Source organism: Molothrus ater, chromosome 1, assembly GCF_012460135.2.
Source record: "Molothrus ater isolate BHLD 08-10-18 breed brown headed cowbird chromosome 1, BPBGC_Mater_1.1, whole genome shotgun sequence".
NCBI lineage: Eukaryota > Metazoa > Chordata > Aves > Passeriformes > Icteridae > Molothrus > Molothrus ater.
In genome coordinates, this window is record NC_050478.2 from 22,640,162 (window position 1) to 22,657,796 (window position 17,635).

General features: G+C 37.4%; 1 protein-coding gene across 1 annotated transcript in view; it reads left to right on the plus strand.

The window, feature by feature from the left end:
• ZNF804B (zinc finger protein 804B) overlaps positions 1-11,421 on the plus strand; it is a 226,460-nt gene extending 215,039 nt beyond the window's left edge. The window contains 3 exon segments of the mRNA XM_054516365.1: positions 1,093-1,223; positions 3,780-4,264; positions 4,267-11,421. Coding sequence (XP_054372340.1) covers positions 1,093-1,223; positions 3,780-4,264; positions 4,267-7,451 — 3,801 coding nt within the window. The 3' untranslated portion in view covers positions 7,452-11,421.
• The last annotated feature ends 6,214 nt before the right edge of the window (positions 11,422-17,635 follow it).

Here is a 17,635-nt window from a genome sequence, read left to right on the forward strand (position 1 = left end):
CATAGATGCTGAAAGATGAGCAGCAGTTTAAAAATGACTGAGATATCAAAACCTTTCTTCAAATGTACTTTACAAAAACAGCTCCATGGAAAATTTATCATTGTGTGGTGTTGATACAGTAGCTCTAAATTACACAGATGAGTGTAGCCACCTGTGGGCCCAGGGGCAAACTAATGCAGCAGTTTAGTTTCAGCCCTGGTCCTCAAAGCTTCCAGTTTGGGCATCTGGCTGAATACACCAGAGTTCCCTCCCCACTTGAAAACATTTTTTCTCCAAACACTGGAGAAGTGGGGAAGGGGGAAGGCATCATGGAAGCATGGATCTGAACCGGGGAGTTGTAAGGTTAGACGTGACTTGCTGGCTACTAGAGAGCACAGTGAGCTCAGAGAATCTGTTTCTGCAGAGGATGCTGTTGACACTTTCTAGTTTATGTCTTCCCCTTTTGTTTTCCTTATGTTATCAGTAGTGCAAAATCAGGCAATAAAAACTATAATAAAGGCAAAGAATTTTTCTCTCTCCAACAGCAATTATCTGGATTATAGATGTGTGAGGTGATTAAAAAAATTGTGAAAATAACTATAAAAGAGTTTCTTGATCAAATATTTCAGACAGTAGTTCTCTCCTTGGAGAAAACAATACAGCCTTAAAAAGGTACAAAACCAACAGATAAGCCCCCACAAATCTGTGTATATATGTCCAAGTAGAGAACTATAAAATATATTACAAATAGGAGCTCAGAGTTATTCCAGTATATGCCTGCAGATTACATTTCAACAGGATGACTTAAATAGGAACATGTTGACCTCATTAAATGGATTCTAGTTTTGTGTCTGTATTTGTACACAACAGAACATTTTTGTATTCACCAAAAGCAGAAAAAGCTGTCATTCATACATAGGCATCTATCAGATAAATAGCAGAGGGCAAATTATGCTGTTTTGTTAAGCAAAAATAGCATTTTCAACCTCTTCGCACTATTATAGTATTTTAGGTATACTTTTATTCTCCATTTACATACCAACTTCATGAAAAGAGGAACTGTATCTGGTGTGTACATCTCTACTCCCTTCTGTTTATATTCTTTTCATGCAGAGATTGAAAGATTTAAAACAAAGGGAATTTGCTCGAAATGTGGCATCGAAGTCATGGAAAGATGAGAAGAAACAGGAAAAAGCACTCAAGCGACTCCACCAGCTTGCAGAGTTACGGAAGCAGTCAGAATGGCAAGTTTTTAAAAATCAAATGGGGTTTTAATGCCCTCTTTCCTCCCTTCCAGAAGAAATTATAATAATTTTACTCCTACACAAGTAATATACAGAGATTGTGTGTACTGTAACCTGTTTTCAGCTGTCTTCAACTCCAAATGATCCTGTTCTGCAAACCATACATTGAAAACCTCTGCCTTAATTACATGCTGTTTGAAAGTTTGTCATGTTCTCTCATGTAGATATTCTCATGCCTTCTAAATGGAGTGCTTTGAAGATGCTTTTATAATATCACCATTTTACCTTATCCAAACTGATCTGAAGAGATTAGTATGACTGTCTTAACATTTGATTGTAAGTTAATGGGAGAGGATAAACCCTTTGTGAATAATTTTTACTGCTTTTAAGGTACTGGGATTATTCTCCAGTTTCTCTGCAGGATAATTTGAATGAAAAACAAGTAATTAACTGAATTAAGTTGGTCTAATACTGTTACCTCTATTGATTAATATCAAGATAGAGGACAAAGATCATAGTAGTAAACCTTTAAAATTGAGAAATCTCCTTTGTTTAATGATACTAAATGCTTCAGTAGAATAGATTGCCATCGGACCAATTGTTTATATTAATCTATGACCACAATGAGTTAATCAGATAAATAAACTGACATTGTTTTAAATTCATCTGAAGACTACTGTACCCTGGAAATAACAGCATTCAGAGTTTATTACAAACTCATTTTGGCCTATGTAATTGCTTTTGGGCAATCTGCTGAAATATAACAGTTTAGTGCTAATATATCCCTTTTATGATTACAACTCCATTTTCATACAAATCTGCTGAAACAAATGTAACTGCCAGTGGGAAGCTTCCTTTATGCCCACATACTTGAAGATGTACCCTCAGATAGAGCAATAATATCAGTGATAACAGGAAAGCCAGAATGAATCTGGGAGGGAAAGAGCAGGTTTGCTTTTAGAAAGAGCCAGGAGTCCATAATATTTTGCATAGAGTGTGAAAGGGAAGAGCTTGCTCTTCCTCCCTGTGATCACTAACAGGCTCAGGGAGGCTGAATGCCAGGATTTTGGCAGAGGGGCAGCACTCCCAATTGCTCAGGAAAGACAGAATGTCAGCCTTTGTGAGCAGAAGTCCACACACATACAATTGTTACCATCCCCAAGTACTGTCTCAGGTTCCAACACAGTTCCTTAAAACGAGCTAATTCAATTTGACAACAAAATTATTGTTAATCTTGGGCACAGAAAAATTTTATTTTGCTATTCCAAGAAGAATTTGAAAAGGATTTCTTTATGTTTCTTTATGCCTTCTCCAAGAGAAAATTGTTCTTCATGTACAAAGAGGGGTCAATTTGTATCTCCTGACGCTGAATTTCTGGCAAAGGCAAATATATTCTCTGAAATGCACACATATTCTCACATTATGGATTGACCCTACTCCAGGGAGTCTTTATGTCTTTCCCTTTGTTGAAGATCAATGTATTTTTATAGCATAGTTATAAAGCATGACTGCCAATTATAGATAGCTTATAACAGTTTTAATTTATTTACATTTAATTTAAATGGTTTATTTTTTTAATCAAACTTTTAATTTAATCTGGTTCTATTTTTTTTTCTTGTTAGTGTACCGTGGTACCACACTGATAGCAAATGTAGATAATTAGTCTAATGAAACATGTGTTTAAAATATATCTTAGAAAAACAGTTTATGGTGGCCAGATATATATCACATCTTTAATGGAAAATGGCTACAGTCATTTCAGTATCAGTTAATTATCTGTTTCAAGAAATCAGTGGTTTGCCTTTTTTGCTAAGGCCCTAGAATAGGTAACTTTTTTCTTTAATTACAAGAAAACGAAATAATATTATAATTAAAGAAAACGAAATAATTTCTGAGATATTTTGAAGATAGGAATAATGTAATTAATGGAAGTAAGACACAGTAAATGTAACAAAGTAAGTCAAATCATGGTTGATTTGAGAGACCAGGGAAGCTGTGATTTTCTTCACCCCCAATGTTTGCTAACAGTTTTAGTATTAATTTCTCTGAATATTTTGCATAGTCATTTATTGTGGAATAAAATAAGAATCAACTCTTTAAAAAGTTAAACACATTCTTCCCATAGCAAGCAGAATATTTCTCTTTCTCTTCTAGAGTTTGATTTTGCAGATGCTCCAAGTGGAAGCATCTCTTTTTGAACATAGCACAATTTCCTCTGCAGAGGCCTTTCCGAAAAACAAGACTTACCACAGATTAGGTTAACCTAAATATAAATTTGGAGTAAAACCAATATTTGTTCTGCTTGTACATGGACATAACTGAAAAAGAAAATTCATGTGCTGACATTAAAACATTTAATTGTCCATATGTAGAGACTGTCTTGCCCATACAAAATTCCAAACTGATGATAAACTGCACATTTGTTGAAACTTAGCTTTACCTTGTAAAAAATTGAGTGACACCCTCCTTCACCAGACAGACACTGTAAAATGCAAGCTCTGTCATAACTTGGTTACTCAATGCAGCTTTCTTTTTTCTTTATTTTTTACCTTAAAGCATCACTGGGAGTGGACCATTGCTTAAAGCCCCCCGATTAGTCCTGGAAAAGCAGCAATCACCAGATGGCATTTTCCTGTACAAGGGCAGCAAGTTTGCAGCAAGTTCTCAAAGAACCACTACAAGTGAAGGACAAGGCTTCTCCAAAAGCATGCTAGAGAAACAGCAACTTATAATAAGCAGGCATCACCCCCCAACTGAAAGACACCATGCACTTGGAAACCACGTCTCACAAAAGTTCCCATACAGCAGCAATACCTCTCGAAGGGCAGGAGTGTCTTTTTCATTCTCTAAAAAGGTCCCTTTGAAGCTTGAGTCCTCAGCATCAGTCTTCAGTGAGAACTGTGAAGAAGGAAATGATTATAGTGAGTCCCCCAACCATAAAAGAAAGCAAACCATTGAGGGCTGTCATTCTGTCACACTTTTGGAGGAACAACTGAAAGCAAGTTTGGATAAAGAGTCACCTATTGCACAAGACCAAATGGATTTGATAACAGTGCATCAAGTCATGTAGGTGTAAAACCTAAAATGCTAAAGGAAAATGATAAAAATAGTGATAGGGAATCAGAAGAAAAATTCAGAGCTAATCCATCATTTTCTAAAGTCAAAATACCTCTTCCAAATTTGAATTTTTCTGCTTCACTGAGAGAAACAGAGCAAGAGAGCAAACTGAATGAATCTGAGCAATTCTTAGAAACTCCCATCTCATCTTCATGCCAAGCTAGCAATTTTTGTACACAGCTGAGCACCTACAAGCACAGTAATGCCCACCTGCATGCCCAGTTATCTGGGCTCCCTCGACAGCCAGAACCTGAGCTGACCTGTTCAAGCAACATTAATGACAGTCCTGGAGTGATAAAAAGAGAAAGATCTTTGGAGATTACAGAAATCACAGATGGAAATATGGAAACACTTGAAAAGGAGACCTTGGTTAAAGAAGTTAAGCCCCAGGCATTGCCCTTCCTCCATGTAGTGAGCAAAGATGGCACCACTGCTCTGCAGTGGCCCACAGAATTACTTTTGTTTACAAAAACTGAGCCCTGTATTTCATATGGCTGTAATCCATTGTATTTTGACTTCAGACTCTCTTTAAATCACAGGGAGGGTAAACAGCATGAAACAAACAAAGCAAGCTGTAAAGAGCTCTCTAAAAATAAGACTGCAGATGAATATGAACCCTCAGGTTTAATAAAACACAAGCAAATGTCAAATGAACAAGATAATCAGTTGTTGAAACCAAAGAAGATGAAAGGTTCCCTAAATCCAAGAAAGGCCAAGCAAAAAGCTGAGTCAGACATAGGGAAAGAAATGAATGAAAGAGGTCAAAAATGCATTGCAGATTATTTGAATGAAAATATACCCAAAGTGCCTGCTTACCTTGATGTCTCACAAAAAAATTATGTGACAGAAAAAAGTCTTTTTACAACATCACTGAGGAGACCTTTAAAGCATCATTTCCATGGCTGTGAAAGAAAAACTCAGAACATTAGAAATGAAAGCATTTCCTTTTCTGCTTTTATGTCTAGGATTAAAAACTCTAACTCTGAAAAATGTCATTTAATTGATTCTGAAGAAAAATATGAGAACCAAAATGACTCCAGATCCCTTCAAGATGTGGTCAGCTGCAGCAGTGACATAAGTGACAGTGGAAAAGACTCTAGTGGAAGTTTCTTTAGTTGTAAATCCAGTTCAAACAGCAAGTATTCAGATACTGAAGGATGTGGAAGCTATACAAGATGCTGGAGATTCCCATCTCCTCAAAAGTCCTCGTCTGGCAGACATTCCAGCTATTCTGACTCTTCAGTTAGCAGTACGAGTAGCTACATGTGTCCCACATCAAATAATCACAGAAGAAATCATTTGCTTTGTTGTTGTAAAAGAAAAAACAAGACAGATAAAAGGCACAAACACAGAAAGCACAAGTGTATTTTCACTTCAGATGATACAGACGAGGATTATCTTTGTCATAGTCGAAGTCACAGAGCTAGAAACTGTATTCAGAGTGGCACAATTAAATATCGGAGATGTTCAAGACATAAACTTTTACAAATCAGAGACAGGTCTAAACACAGCAGATGTAGACATCAGCATTTTGGCAAAGTGCTCAGTAGGAGTAGGAGCTGCCACAAATCCAAAAGTGGTTCCACTAGTGATTCAAGAAGCAGTGAAAGATCCTCTAGCAGCAGAATATCAAGATGCAGCAGTTCAGGATCTGTCTCAAAAGAGACTGACAACTGTGACAACAAAACAAAAGAGGATTCTGAGAGAGGTTCTAACACCGAACCAGGAAAAGCTGAAACTGCACATTCCAGCTCTCTGAAAGTGAATAGTCAATCTAAAAACTTTGCCACCTGCTCTTCCAAAAACCTGGCAAAAGACATCTGTGGAAAAAGAAAGTCAATGACAGCCAAGTTACTTTTAGAAAGAGTGCAATCTAAGAAAACCCAGGAACAAATGCATGATCCAGAGAGATTTTCAATCAGCAGTGGGATAGAATTAAAGGATCACTCACAAAGTCACTTTGCTCTTCAGTTTTCATCATCAGTAGATGACATTGCAATGTTACCTTTGCCAGAGAAAGTGCTAAGCAAAGGTAAAAATGACATGAGACATAATGAAATCAGTTCGCTGGAAAACAGTGTGAAGAAAAACAACACTGAAGCATCAGAGATAACAAATGTTACTCTTTCACCTGGAACTGATTATGATCATTGTGTTCTTAAAGACATAATTCAAATTGAAACAGGCTATCAGAGCCCAAGCATAAAAAGGAACACAGCAATAAAGGAACAAACCAGTCTCTTCTTTAGTGAAGTGCAGCCCTTTATACAAAGCTGTGATCCAGTACCAAATGATTTCCCTGGTGCTTTTCCCTCTAATAGATATTCTGTTGCTAATTCAACAGAGACCAAAGAAGAACTACATGATGTAAACATGGACTTGAACCGGGCAGAAGGCAGTTCAGACTCTTTTTGTGACAATGCTATGCAGAAGTATGGTGATACACTAAATGACCTAGAAGTGTACAGTAAATCCGTCTCCCCTCCTTTAACACAGCAGCCTGTCACATTTACACCAGAAGAAGTAGACAAATACAGGTTGCTGCAGCTGCAAGCCCGGCAGCACATGCAGAAACAACTTCTGGCAAAACATCTGAAAGTTTTGCCTGCCCCAGGACCAGCTGCCTTCTCTGCAACACCAGCAGTTCCTGCCCTCCCTGTTCAGCAGCAGGCTACTGTCACCACCATCCACCACACGCTGCTGCAGCGCTTTGCTGTCTCGGCATCTGTGCACCCCCACGGCAGCCATCTCTCCCTGGCACCCCTCCACCCCCTCTCTCAGGCACATTTTGCCCCCATATCACTTTCCCCTTTAGCACCAGCCCTTATTCCCACCCACCCTGCTTTGCTGACAGGGCACCCACTGCACTTGGTGTCTGCCACTCCCCTCCACCCTTCCCCACTGACCTTCCCTGCACTGCCTCATGCTGCATATATCCCAGCCTTATTTACACCACACCTGAACACAGCCACACCTTCTGCTATACACCCAAATCACTTAGTTCATCCCTTATTCCAAGGACAAGAGCCCCATCACTATTCTTGTTCTATCCAGACCCAACATTTACCTACAGCAAAAGAAGTTTTCAGTGTTTCTAGCTACTTAAACTAGCCCAAATGATTTCATCATGGCTCCAACCCCAAATTAAAATAAAATAAAGCATTCAGCATTAAATCACCTCTGAGGGGAAATCTACTGTTTTGCTGAGAGCACAACAGCAAGATTTTAAAGTCCACAGTCTGGCTGACAGCATATGAATGTTGATTTTATTCTTGTATCACTGAGGAAAAGCTGCTTCAAAGCCTTTCGTGATACTATCACAAGAAGGATGTGTGGCCAGTGTCATTCTACAGAATGTTTTAAAGAATAGCTTGAAGTGAAGTCTATAAGAAAGGGAAGTCAGTAGGAAAGGGACCACAGCACCCAGACAAAATGGGATCAATATCAACACTGATGAGGGATCTCAAGTAGCACAATTTAAGGCTGAGTAATCTTGACACACCTCAAAGATTGATTTTCTGAGTTTGTATATGAAACAGTGTCTGGTTTGGTTAAGGTATTTTGGACTGAGTTAAAAATAAGGTATCTGGGACCAGCAGACCCTGGGGCTGTCTCCTGGCCAAAGTAAACTGGGGAGGCTCAGAGGGAGGGGTGATGAGTGAGCAGGAGAAGGTGAGGATCACCTTGAAGATACTTTAGTGATTTCATCCCTGCATATGTTGCTTGGACAGTGTGAAGGAACTGCAGTCAGGTGATGGGTACATAACAAAGCATTCCCTGAGCATAGGGAGCTCTGTGCTGGCAGAAGCAGGCTGCCTCTTCTCTCTGAGCCAAGCATCCAAGCAGGCTCACTGAGAAGCCAAGTTTTTGGCACTGCCTGGGCATGACTGTGTCACAGGGCATGTCAGGGTGAGCCACACCAGCCCAGAATTGCCAAGCAGCCAATGCTGGCTTTGCACCTCAGAGGTACTTGGCCAAAGGTTCCCACCAAACAGAGTTCTGATGTGTGGAAGAGTCTTTTCCAAAGAATGTGTCAATATTTTTCATCCCTTTCACAAACAGAAACAATTGGCTGGTCCCATAAAATCATGCATATATTCATAAAGATGCAGAAGTAAAATTCTGATCAAAAACTGGCTCTACAGGTTAAGACTCAGAGAAAAACTTGTTCAAGTACCCAGCATATAAAAGTTTGTTGAATCTAAACAAATATGTCAAGATTCTCGCATGGCTTCCCAAACTCTCAACAAGTAAATTGAAATTATGAATCAATAGGGTTTGAATGCATGTATCCAACCTTCAAGAGTAATGTGTGGCTGAAATTGTTTGTAATAACTGTGTATCTGGAAATAGATGAAGGCTACAGCATCTCTTTGAATGCCATAGTTTGACATTTTTTATCATGTTTCCAACTGAACACAGGATATTTAGCATGAAATTAGTTCATAATTATGGTTACACTGCAAGCATGCTTCCCCAATAAAATTGGACCATGAATCATCCAACACACAGTACCTGTTTGTTTGGATTAAAAACATTTGAAATAATTTCAATTCATTTGCAGTAAGTGCACAAATAGGAATCTTTCAGAATCAATATAAAACACATTGAAAAACTTTTGGGAGAATTTTAATCCATTATATTCAGCTACCTGAGGAAGCTGAAAACTCTAATTGCAAATAAGTTGTGTCTTTAAAATACAACAGAACCAATTTTTTAGTTTTAATCAAAATGCATTGATCCGTTACAAAAAAAATTGAATTATTTTAATTTCTCTCTTTCTGGAGCTTCTTCAGCATAAACTGGTAATATGCCAAGCTTTTTGAGTTACTTTACAAGTTTTGACTGCTATTTTTGTATTTCCAAGTAGCTTTAAATATTTGATGGTTTAGCTATTTAAAAAAAAAAAACCAGAAAAAAAATTATGGAGACTATGCAGAAGCAAAATATTTTGGTGTCAAAAAAGGTTGGTAGCACCAGCACCCTCAAGCTTATTTTGGTTTGATTCCCAAATTATTTTTTAGTCTCATTAACAAAATGGATTCATGCCATTTGGTGTTACTTATCTGTATGTAAGTAGCATATAAATTATATTTATTTTTCTCATTTAAATTGCAGAGTAATTCTTTAATTGAAATTATTGTTTCAGAATTAAGGAAGTCAAAAATTTTATTTGGCAAGAATATAGAACTACATGTTTTCAGAATTTAACAATTCTTTCTTTCAATTTTGGCTGAAAATTTTCCCAAAATAAGACCTGAATTTACATATATTTTCTGTACTTCCAATACTTTATTTTCTGAGAATCAAACATATTTCACTTACTCTGACTTAACACCTCTGAAAATTATGACTTGCTTGGATGGAGGTCACTCACTGAGTGGACCACTTGGACACATTAGTCATAACTCTGTAGAAACATTCTGAATTGGACATCTAAAGTAGCAGGTCAGGCTGTGCCCCAGGAGGGCTGACTGAGCTGTGTGGCCATCACCTGCAGTCCAGGGATAATTCCAGCATAAAAGGTAGGACATTTCCAGCCCCACAAGCTTTTAAATCTGTGGGTCCAGTTTCATCTCTGTTGAAGTAAACCCAGCTGTTCTCATTGTGTGTAAGAGTTCATTTGTACCCTAGGTAGATAACACCAAAAGAAAAATATGGAACTGAAGGAATGTTGGGCTAATCTCCTCTTTAATGTGTGTACACATATTTTGTGTTCCCACTTCTACCAAAAAATGTTAATACTATAAAAATTTCTGTGGCAAGAAACCTGACCAAATCAAACTTGACCATATCCTACTACATGGATCATTTATAGAAAATAGAAGTATTTGTTTCCCTTAATGTATGCACCATACAATGGGACTCTAGAATAAATGAAATCATAGGATTCCCATGCATCATTGTACATACCAACTTGGTAGGGCAAATAAATTGACAGTGAAGATTAATTTTAATTCTTGGAATAATGGGAATTAGAATTTTGAGATGTATTAATGGAGAGAAAAAGAGAGATTAGGAACAGAAAGAGCACAACAGAAAATCAGTAATCACTGATTACCAAACACAGGCAATGTCCAATATGGTTCTTAGTGCACAGAAGGGATTTTCTTGGAGAAACATAATAAAGCTATTGGCACAGCTGAAATTATATCTTTTTTCCTAATTGCTGCCATATTTTTTCATCAGTAATGTACTTTAAATATATATAATTATAATTATTAAAAGCATTATTGAGCCTGATGTATGGAGCCATGCTACAATTTTGATTTTATTTAAAGATATTTTTAAAAGAGTTATAGTATCCTTATGGCAGTGATATATACACACCAAGTTAATAATCTATTTTAGCTTGATTGTATATTCTTGATACATAATCTAAGGAAAGAGGTCACCCACACCTTAAAATTCCAGTTAAAAAAGTTTCCTAAGTCACACCATGATAAACTTTTTTGTTGTTGTTTTGGGATTTTTTTTTTATCTGATGCATTTCTGGAATGCATTCAACATGTATATTTGTTGTGCAGCTTTGCATAAAAATGCCATTTGATCAGATTGATTTTAAAAGTGTCAAGTTTATATTTAAAACTGGATAATAATCTGGCTAGTATAATATGTAAACTAGTAATTTTGTTTTGTATTCTCTGTATAAAGTGTTTTATATTATACAGTAGCTAAGTGAATTGCACTATTGTACATGCAATGAGACTTTTGTTTTAGCTTATTCAAGGAATCCCTGGGAATGTAGTTTAATGCAATAATATTTTTTTTCAATAAAAAGGCTTACTGGTATAAAGAGTGTCAGTCATGTATTTTTAATGTAAAGCATACCAAAAGGCAGCAACCTAATAAAATGCAGAATGATGCAAACATATTCTGTATTTTAATTTCCAGAACTGAAATACGTTTAATTCATTACTGTGGTTATAATCCTGAAATTTCATAGAATGTTTCCTAAAGATTTTAGTATGTGTTACAAAAGTGGGTTGTTTAAATGGAACTGAAAATAAATATTCCTTACAAAAATTATTCTATCTATGTGTTTTTTCCAAGGACTTTTAATAAATAAGTATCCTCCTGAGTATTTTTATGCACTGATCAGTTTATTTATAATTAGACATACAACTCATCTGTCAGGTTCCCCAAATAATTATATCGCATACAAATGTGTCATTTATTCACTCTTCAATCATTCTTTAAATCTTCAAACAGTTATAATAAGTATCACTTTATCCCATGTTTTCCCTATTACCCTGAATTTTTCCAGTTTGTTTGTTGCATCCTTTTCCATCTAACTTTCATTTAATCTGTTTTCTGACACAAGGCTTTTGATTGTGCAGGTACTCAGCTTCAGGGCTCCCAGAACTTCTGGACTATTTGCAAGGCTACTTATACCCCTCAGTGTATAGTTTCATATGTGTCCCATCTCCAGGTGAGCACAAAGACTGAAGGAAGGTAAAAACCAAGTGTCTGCATGTCTGTAGTAGATGAAACTCTATCTTTTGAGGTGAGATGTGACAGAGGTTATATTCTGTCCAGCCTATCTGCATAGCTGGAAATACCTTGGCCAATCTCTGGGACCAAACTAATCTACCTTGCAGTGACATGTCATGACTCGGGCATTCTATAAAGTCTTGAAACCAATGCAAATCCACGGAGACATAATTGACACAGTGTATCTAATTCCATTCAATTGTGGCTTTCCTTCTAGATATTTCATAATAAAAACAAAATTCATAATTAGACATATAAAGAGTTTGTATGTCTGAAGGAAATCCCCTGCAAATTAATATCTATGACATTACTGTTAACTCAAATAGGCTTCCAATTGAGATCAGATCCCACCTGTTTGTTGCTGAGCAAAACTTGGTATAAGCAGGGGAAAAAACAAAACCAAAACCAAAACCAAAACCAAAACCGAAACCAAAAAGAAAAAGAAATTACCCACCTTGCTTTGACTGGGATATAATATGTGAATAAATGAAGATGTCCACACCTTACTATTCCTGATAAAGCTAACTATAATGCCAGCAAAATCCTTCCTACACTCTGGTGGGAAGTGTATTATCTTATTATGCAAACTAAGTATCTTCATATGTATTTTATACAGAAATATAAAGAATCACCATGAGTGCAGCTAATTACCTTTATCTTTCTAGACAGCAGGCACAATGTGTGTGGGAATAACAGGAATCTGCAAGTCAGTGAACTGCACTGCTGCCATGCTGAGTTTGGGGCATACTGTTGTGATGTGCTTGAATATTTCTCTGCCCCAGGGCTAAGGGGAATTAACTCATTAATATTTCAGGTTATGAAAAACTCTCATTCAGGACCACCAGGATGAGCTGTAAGTCCACATGTTGCTTGTCTATAGAGTATGTGGCTATGTTAACATAATTTTTATTATTCTTCAAGGAACACATTATTTTCTTTAACAGAAAACACAGAAGATGCAAAACTTCCAATTACAGAAATTATAGACAGAAATAAATCTACAGTTACATTGATGGGCATTTACTTTAAACGTGTACAGCTTAACAGAGACCAATCTGTTTTGTGAATGTGTTTAAAAGCACTCTTGGCTGAGATGTCAAGCACTAGATACACAGCTGTCTTAAAGGAAGATGCAGCCCAAACTCATTTTTTATGACCTAGCTATGAAACCCTCAAAATAAAGATAAGATTGAAAAGCTTGTTAGACTTCCATCAAAGGTATAAGCAGTTCTGCTGCCTCTACTTAAGGGCCCATCTGAAACTTATATTACACAAAAAAATCAATATTTCATTCTTATGAACCAATAACATTTTTAGACCAAATAAATTTGTCATTTGCAAATCAATAAATTAAACATATTTATCAATTTTATATATAAAACTGTTTTGTGTACTCCAAGTTGTGTATAAGTAAAATCAGCACCATTAATAAATAAGTCATCGAGAATGGAATGAGATAATTAGTTTCAGACAGCCATAAAACAACCATTCCTGTGTAAAGCAATATGTTCTATATGAAAATGGTTGAATTATAATTTGCTTTCATCTTTTTTGCAAGTCATTTATGGGCTGCTTTCTGCCAGTCCCAGTGGAAAACACTACCAAATTTATTAGAAATAGTTATGTGTGTATGTCTTGGGGACATGGGTGCATCATCTGAAGGTTGTATGGTTGCCTCTAATACAAAGTTGTACCCCTGACAGCTGAGAGGTAGAGCTGTGCAAACCTCAGGAGCTTCAGCAAAGCCAAGTGAAGGTCTTGCACCTTGGTTGAGGTAATTCCAAGCACACGGATAGGCTGGGTGGAGAATGGATCTAGAGCACCTGCGGGGAGAAGAACTCAGAGGTGCTGGTAGGTGAGAGGCTGGACACGAACCAGCAGTGTGCACCGCAGCCCAGGATGCCAAACGTGTCCTGAGCTGCATCCAAAGCAGTGTGGGCAGCAGGGCAGGGGAGGGACACTGCTGCTCTGCTCTGCTCTGCTCTGCTCTGCTCTGCTCTGCTCTGGTGAGAGAGACTCCACCTGGAAGATGGCACCCAGCTCAGTGGTTCTCAGCAGAACATGGACCTGTTCCAAAAGGCATAGAAATTTGCAGTAAATCAAAGATGGTACAAGCAGGCAATATCATTAATCAATTGCCACATATTTTCGCAGGTGAAATACAGCAGAGTTCTTGAAACGGGAGGGTTTTTTCTTCTGTCCCTCATGCTGAGAAAGTATAAGTTGCTGAGTAAATGCTTGTCTTTCAGCTGTACAAAGCTAAAATGTTATGAATTGGAAATCCTATCTGCATCAGAGAAAGTCAAAACACTAGAAATGGTTGCTTCCTGCTTGCACCAGGATTTCTCTGACAGTATTCTTGAGAGTCCACTCCATTTCTAGTGAGTTTGCTTTCTTCACAAGGGTGGAGCAGCTACTACAGGTCGAAAGGTGGAGATGCAGAGTCTGTACCACTTAAATGTTTTCTCTGTTAGTTTGGGTTCCAAATAAAGACGTAGATCCAGGGGTAGATAACCAAATTTGATCCAGGGATAGATAACCAAGTTAACACTACATGTTTAGTTGCTAGTTGTCCACGGAGACAAGTTGCCAGTTCTCATAGGACTGGATTCTTCCTGTCTTATCCTCAGCATGTAACCAACGCCTGTAAGTACCTAGGAGAGTTTTCAGGACTGTTTCTCTTACTCTCTCCCTGAGACACTTTAGAAACTGGCTGTGGAAAAAAACACTGACAATAATATGAGGTGATCCTTTTTTGTTTACTGGTAATTTCTTGAAAGATCTCTGTGACTTAAAGCACTTAATGTTTTTATTAATATCACCTGTAATTACAGTACAGATATCTACTGCTGACATAAATTTAATCCCTAGCAATGAGCTTTCCCACCATGAGTCCCCCTCTATTAGCTCTGCTCTGCAACCACGTATTTTCAAATGCTACATTCCGTGATTTTATTTTTGTTAAATGATGTGTTAGATAAACAGTTGCTACACAATTTTTATTGGAAATTAAATGGGTCAGGGTGACATCTAATAATGACTTTTATTATGGATTATGATCAGAGTTTATGAGTTCAAAATAACTTTGTCTTTCATTTCAATGATTCCAGCCTTCACCAACTGCTCACAGGAGAGATCCTGAGATGCTCAGGGCCACTGAGGGTGCTGAAATGGGACAAGAGAGGGAAGGAAATGAGCACAAGGGCTGCCTGCAAATAACAAAGACAAAAGAGTGCAATCTGAAGAGCAATGTCAGATTTGTGACACCTGGAGAAAAGGGTATGTTAATTCCCAAGGGTGCAGAGAACCCCAGGGAAAGGTGAGACTCATGATAGATAAAGCTGAAGAGACTTGCAAGCACAGACAAGACCTCAGAGAAGCAGCCATAATTACTGAAGTTGATAAAATTAAGACAAACATTTCCAGTAGCTTTTTTTACTCACAGTAGGCTGTAACTTTTGCAAAAATATTTTTTTCCATGTCTGCTCCAGTCAAGTCCTAGGACAAACAGCATTGGATAAAGGTGAAAAATTATTAATAACTACAAGCATTCCATAATGTACACTAAGACTTGTTTAGCTACTAGTGTTTCTTCAGTTCTTTTTTCAGAGATCACTCATCTGCATTTAGAAGCAGAAAAAGATAGAGACTTTTGCTAACTATCTATTTTCAAAGTGCCACAGAAAGATTTAACACATAATTCCCATTTATAGGCATTGCCTACACATTTGAAAGACTTTGTGACCTTTAGGTTAGAATACATGGGTTAATGTGGAACCTCATTTTTCAGGAAATTAGCTTTAGAAATTCACAGTAGATACAGGTATGACCAGCAGCATCAGACAGATTCAAACTGAGAAACTTCCTTGGCAGCTTAAAAAACTGAAAGCACTGCAAGAAAATTATAGCACAGTCCTATCTGTCAACTCTTGTTTGAAAAGTTTTAACTTTCTCTTGGAATTTCTTTGGTCTTCAAAAATCCAGGAATGAACTCACCATGTAGCACTCCTGCTGAACAGTTTTCGGGTCTAAGCGTAGAAGTGCTCAGTACTTATGGAGAAACTTAACGTGAGTCAAACACTGGCTCTGCCTTACGAGCTCGATTACTGGACACCCAAGCCACTGTGCAAGCACTGAAATGCATTGTGGCCTGAAAACTGCCCCAGTATCTGTGTCTGGTTCCTTCCATCTTCATAACCCAGTGCTCAGAGTTTTCCAGATCAGAAGCCAAAGCCACTCTTGCCTCCCGCAGGTGCGACAGAGTAGTGGGAGTACCTCAGTACTCCCTTGACACTCCGTGTTCACAGATCTGCAATGAAAGCTCTCTGCATTGTGGAAATTACATACAATTGACTCATTACATTTAGCATGCAAGAATCTGCCTATCTAAATGGGACTGTATTAAATTTAGCTGTCTACTCCTTCCTGTATTCCCCAAAAAAGTGAAGAGCCCTTAACATGGGCTCATTCCACTTCCCTCAGGATCTCTAGAATCACCCTTGGTAGGTGATTATCTCTCCACTCTGAGTTTAAGAGGTGGCTGCATGGCAACTTGAGTTACATTTTAGAGTCCAAAATAGGTCACTAGTGTAAGATACATATTGGTTTTTCTTGGACATCTGGAAATTTTTTAAACTGAAAACTGGAATTGTTAAAGCTAAGAAAGTTCATCATGATGGAGGTACTACTCCTACCTAAAGTGTCAAAGAGGATAGCATGATGGAAATCATATAAAACCTTTATTTTCAGCTATTTATAAAGAGATTGTCTAGAATTATTCAGCAAAATATTTTGTGAAAAATATAAGAAAATAATTCTATTTTTAAGTAACTTATAACAAACATAAAATTAAAAAGCTTAGATTAAAATAGGCTATTTGCTTCATATTATTTGTTCAGGTGAAATGACAATTAAATTCATATATATTTGTACACAATACCATATTCATTTCTTGCTTTTTTTTTTTAATTTATGTATTTTTCTTCTTTCTTCACATGAAGATAGAGATACTTATTTCATCATCAGATTGGTTGGCTTTCAGTGCTATTAATTGGTACTAAAAATTCAGTCATTAGTATTTTGTATGCCACATAAATATTCTCTACAGTATGCTTTTTTCATCAGCTTTATCTGCTAGAAATGAATGAGAGATGCAGCTATGGAACGTTTTGAAAGGTTTTCTCAAAGAAATGTGTGGGAATATCCTTGATGTGAGTCCAAAAACCCATAGTAACAAATGTAGCTTAAATGATAACCACGTTAAGTTAGGAAATGATAACCGCATTAAGAAAGAAAATGACAGGCCAAAAAAGGGAGTCTTCAAAGACTCTTGAAAACATGCAATTACTACAGTAAATAATATTCAGATCATGGTCTTTTACTCTCTGACAAACCATTAAAGCATCTTCTACAAATCCTGGGCACAGGACATGCCAGAGCATGATAGTCATAAATAGACATAAGATGATGATGTATCATGGTCTTCTTCCAGGAATCTTTATTGCACAAATCTGGGGCCCAAGCAACACTGCAAAGGATATTTCTCAACCAACATTGGTCAGCTCTGTACTCTTCCTGATGTAGTTCAGACCACAGGGAATAAAGGGAAAGACAGACCTGCTGCAATGCCTAGACAGCTTCACTGGAGAATGGATGCTTTTAGAAAATGTGAATTCACATTTTCTAAAAGCATCCATTCATCCAGTGAAAGCATCCACTCTCCAGTGCTCCAGAGTCCCCAGGGGAGCAGAAGTCCGGGAACCAAATTTTCGATGCAGTAGGGGAAGTTGAGGAAAGCTCCC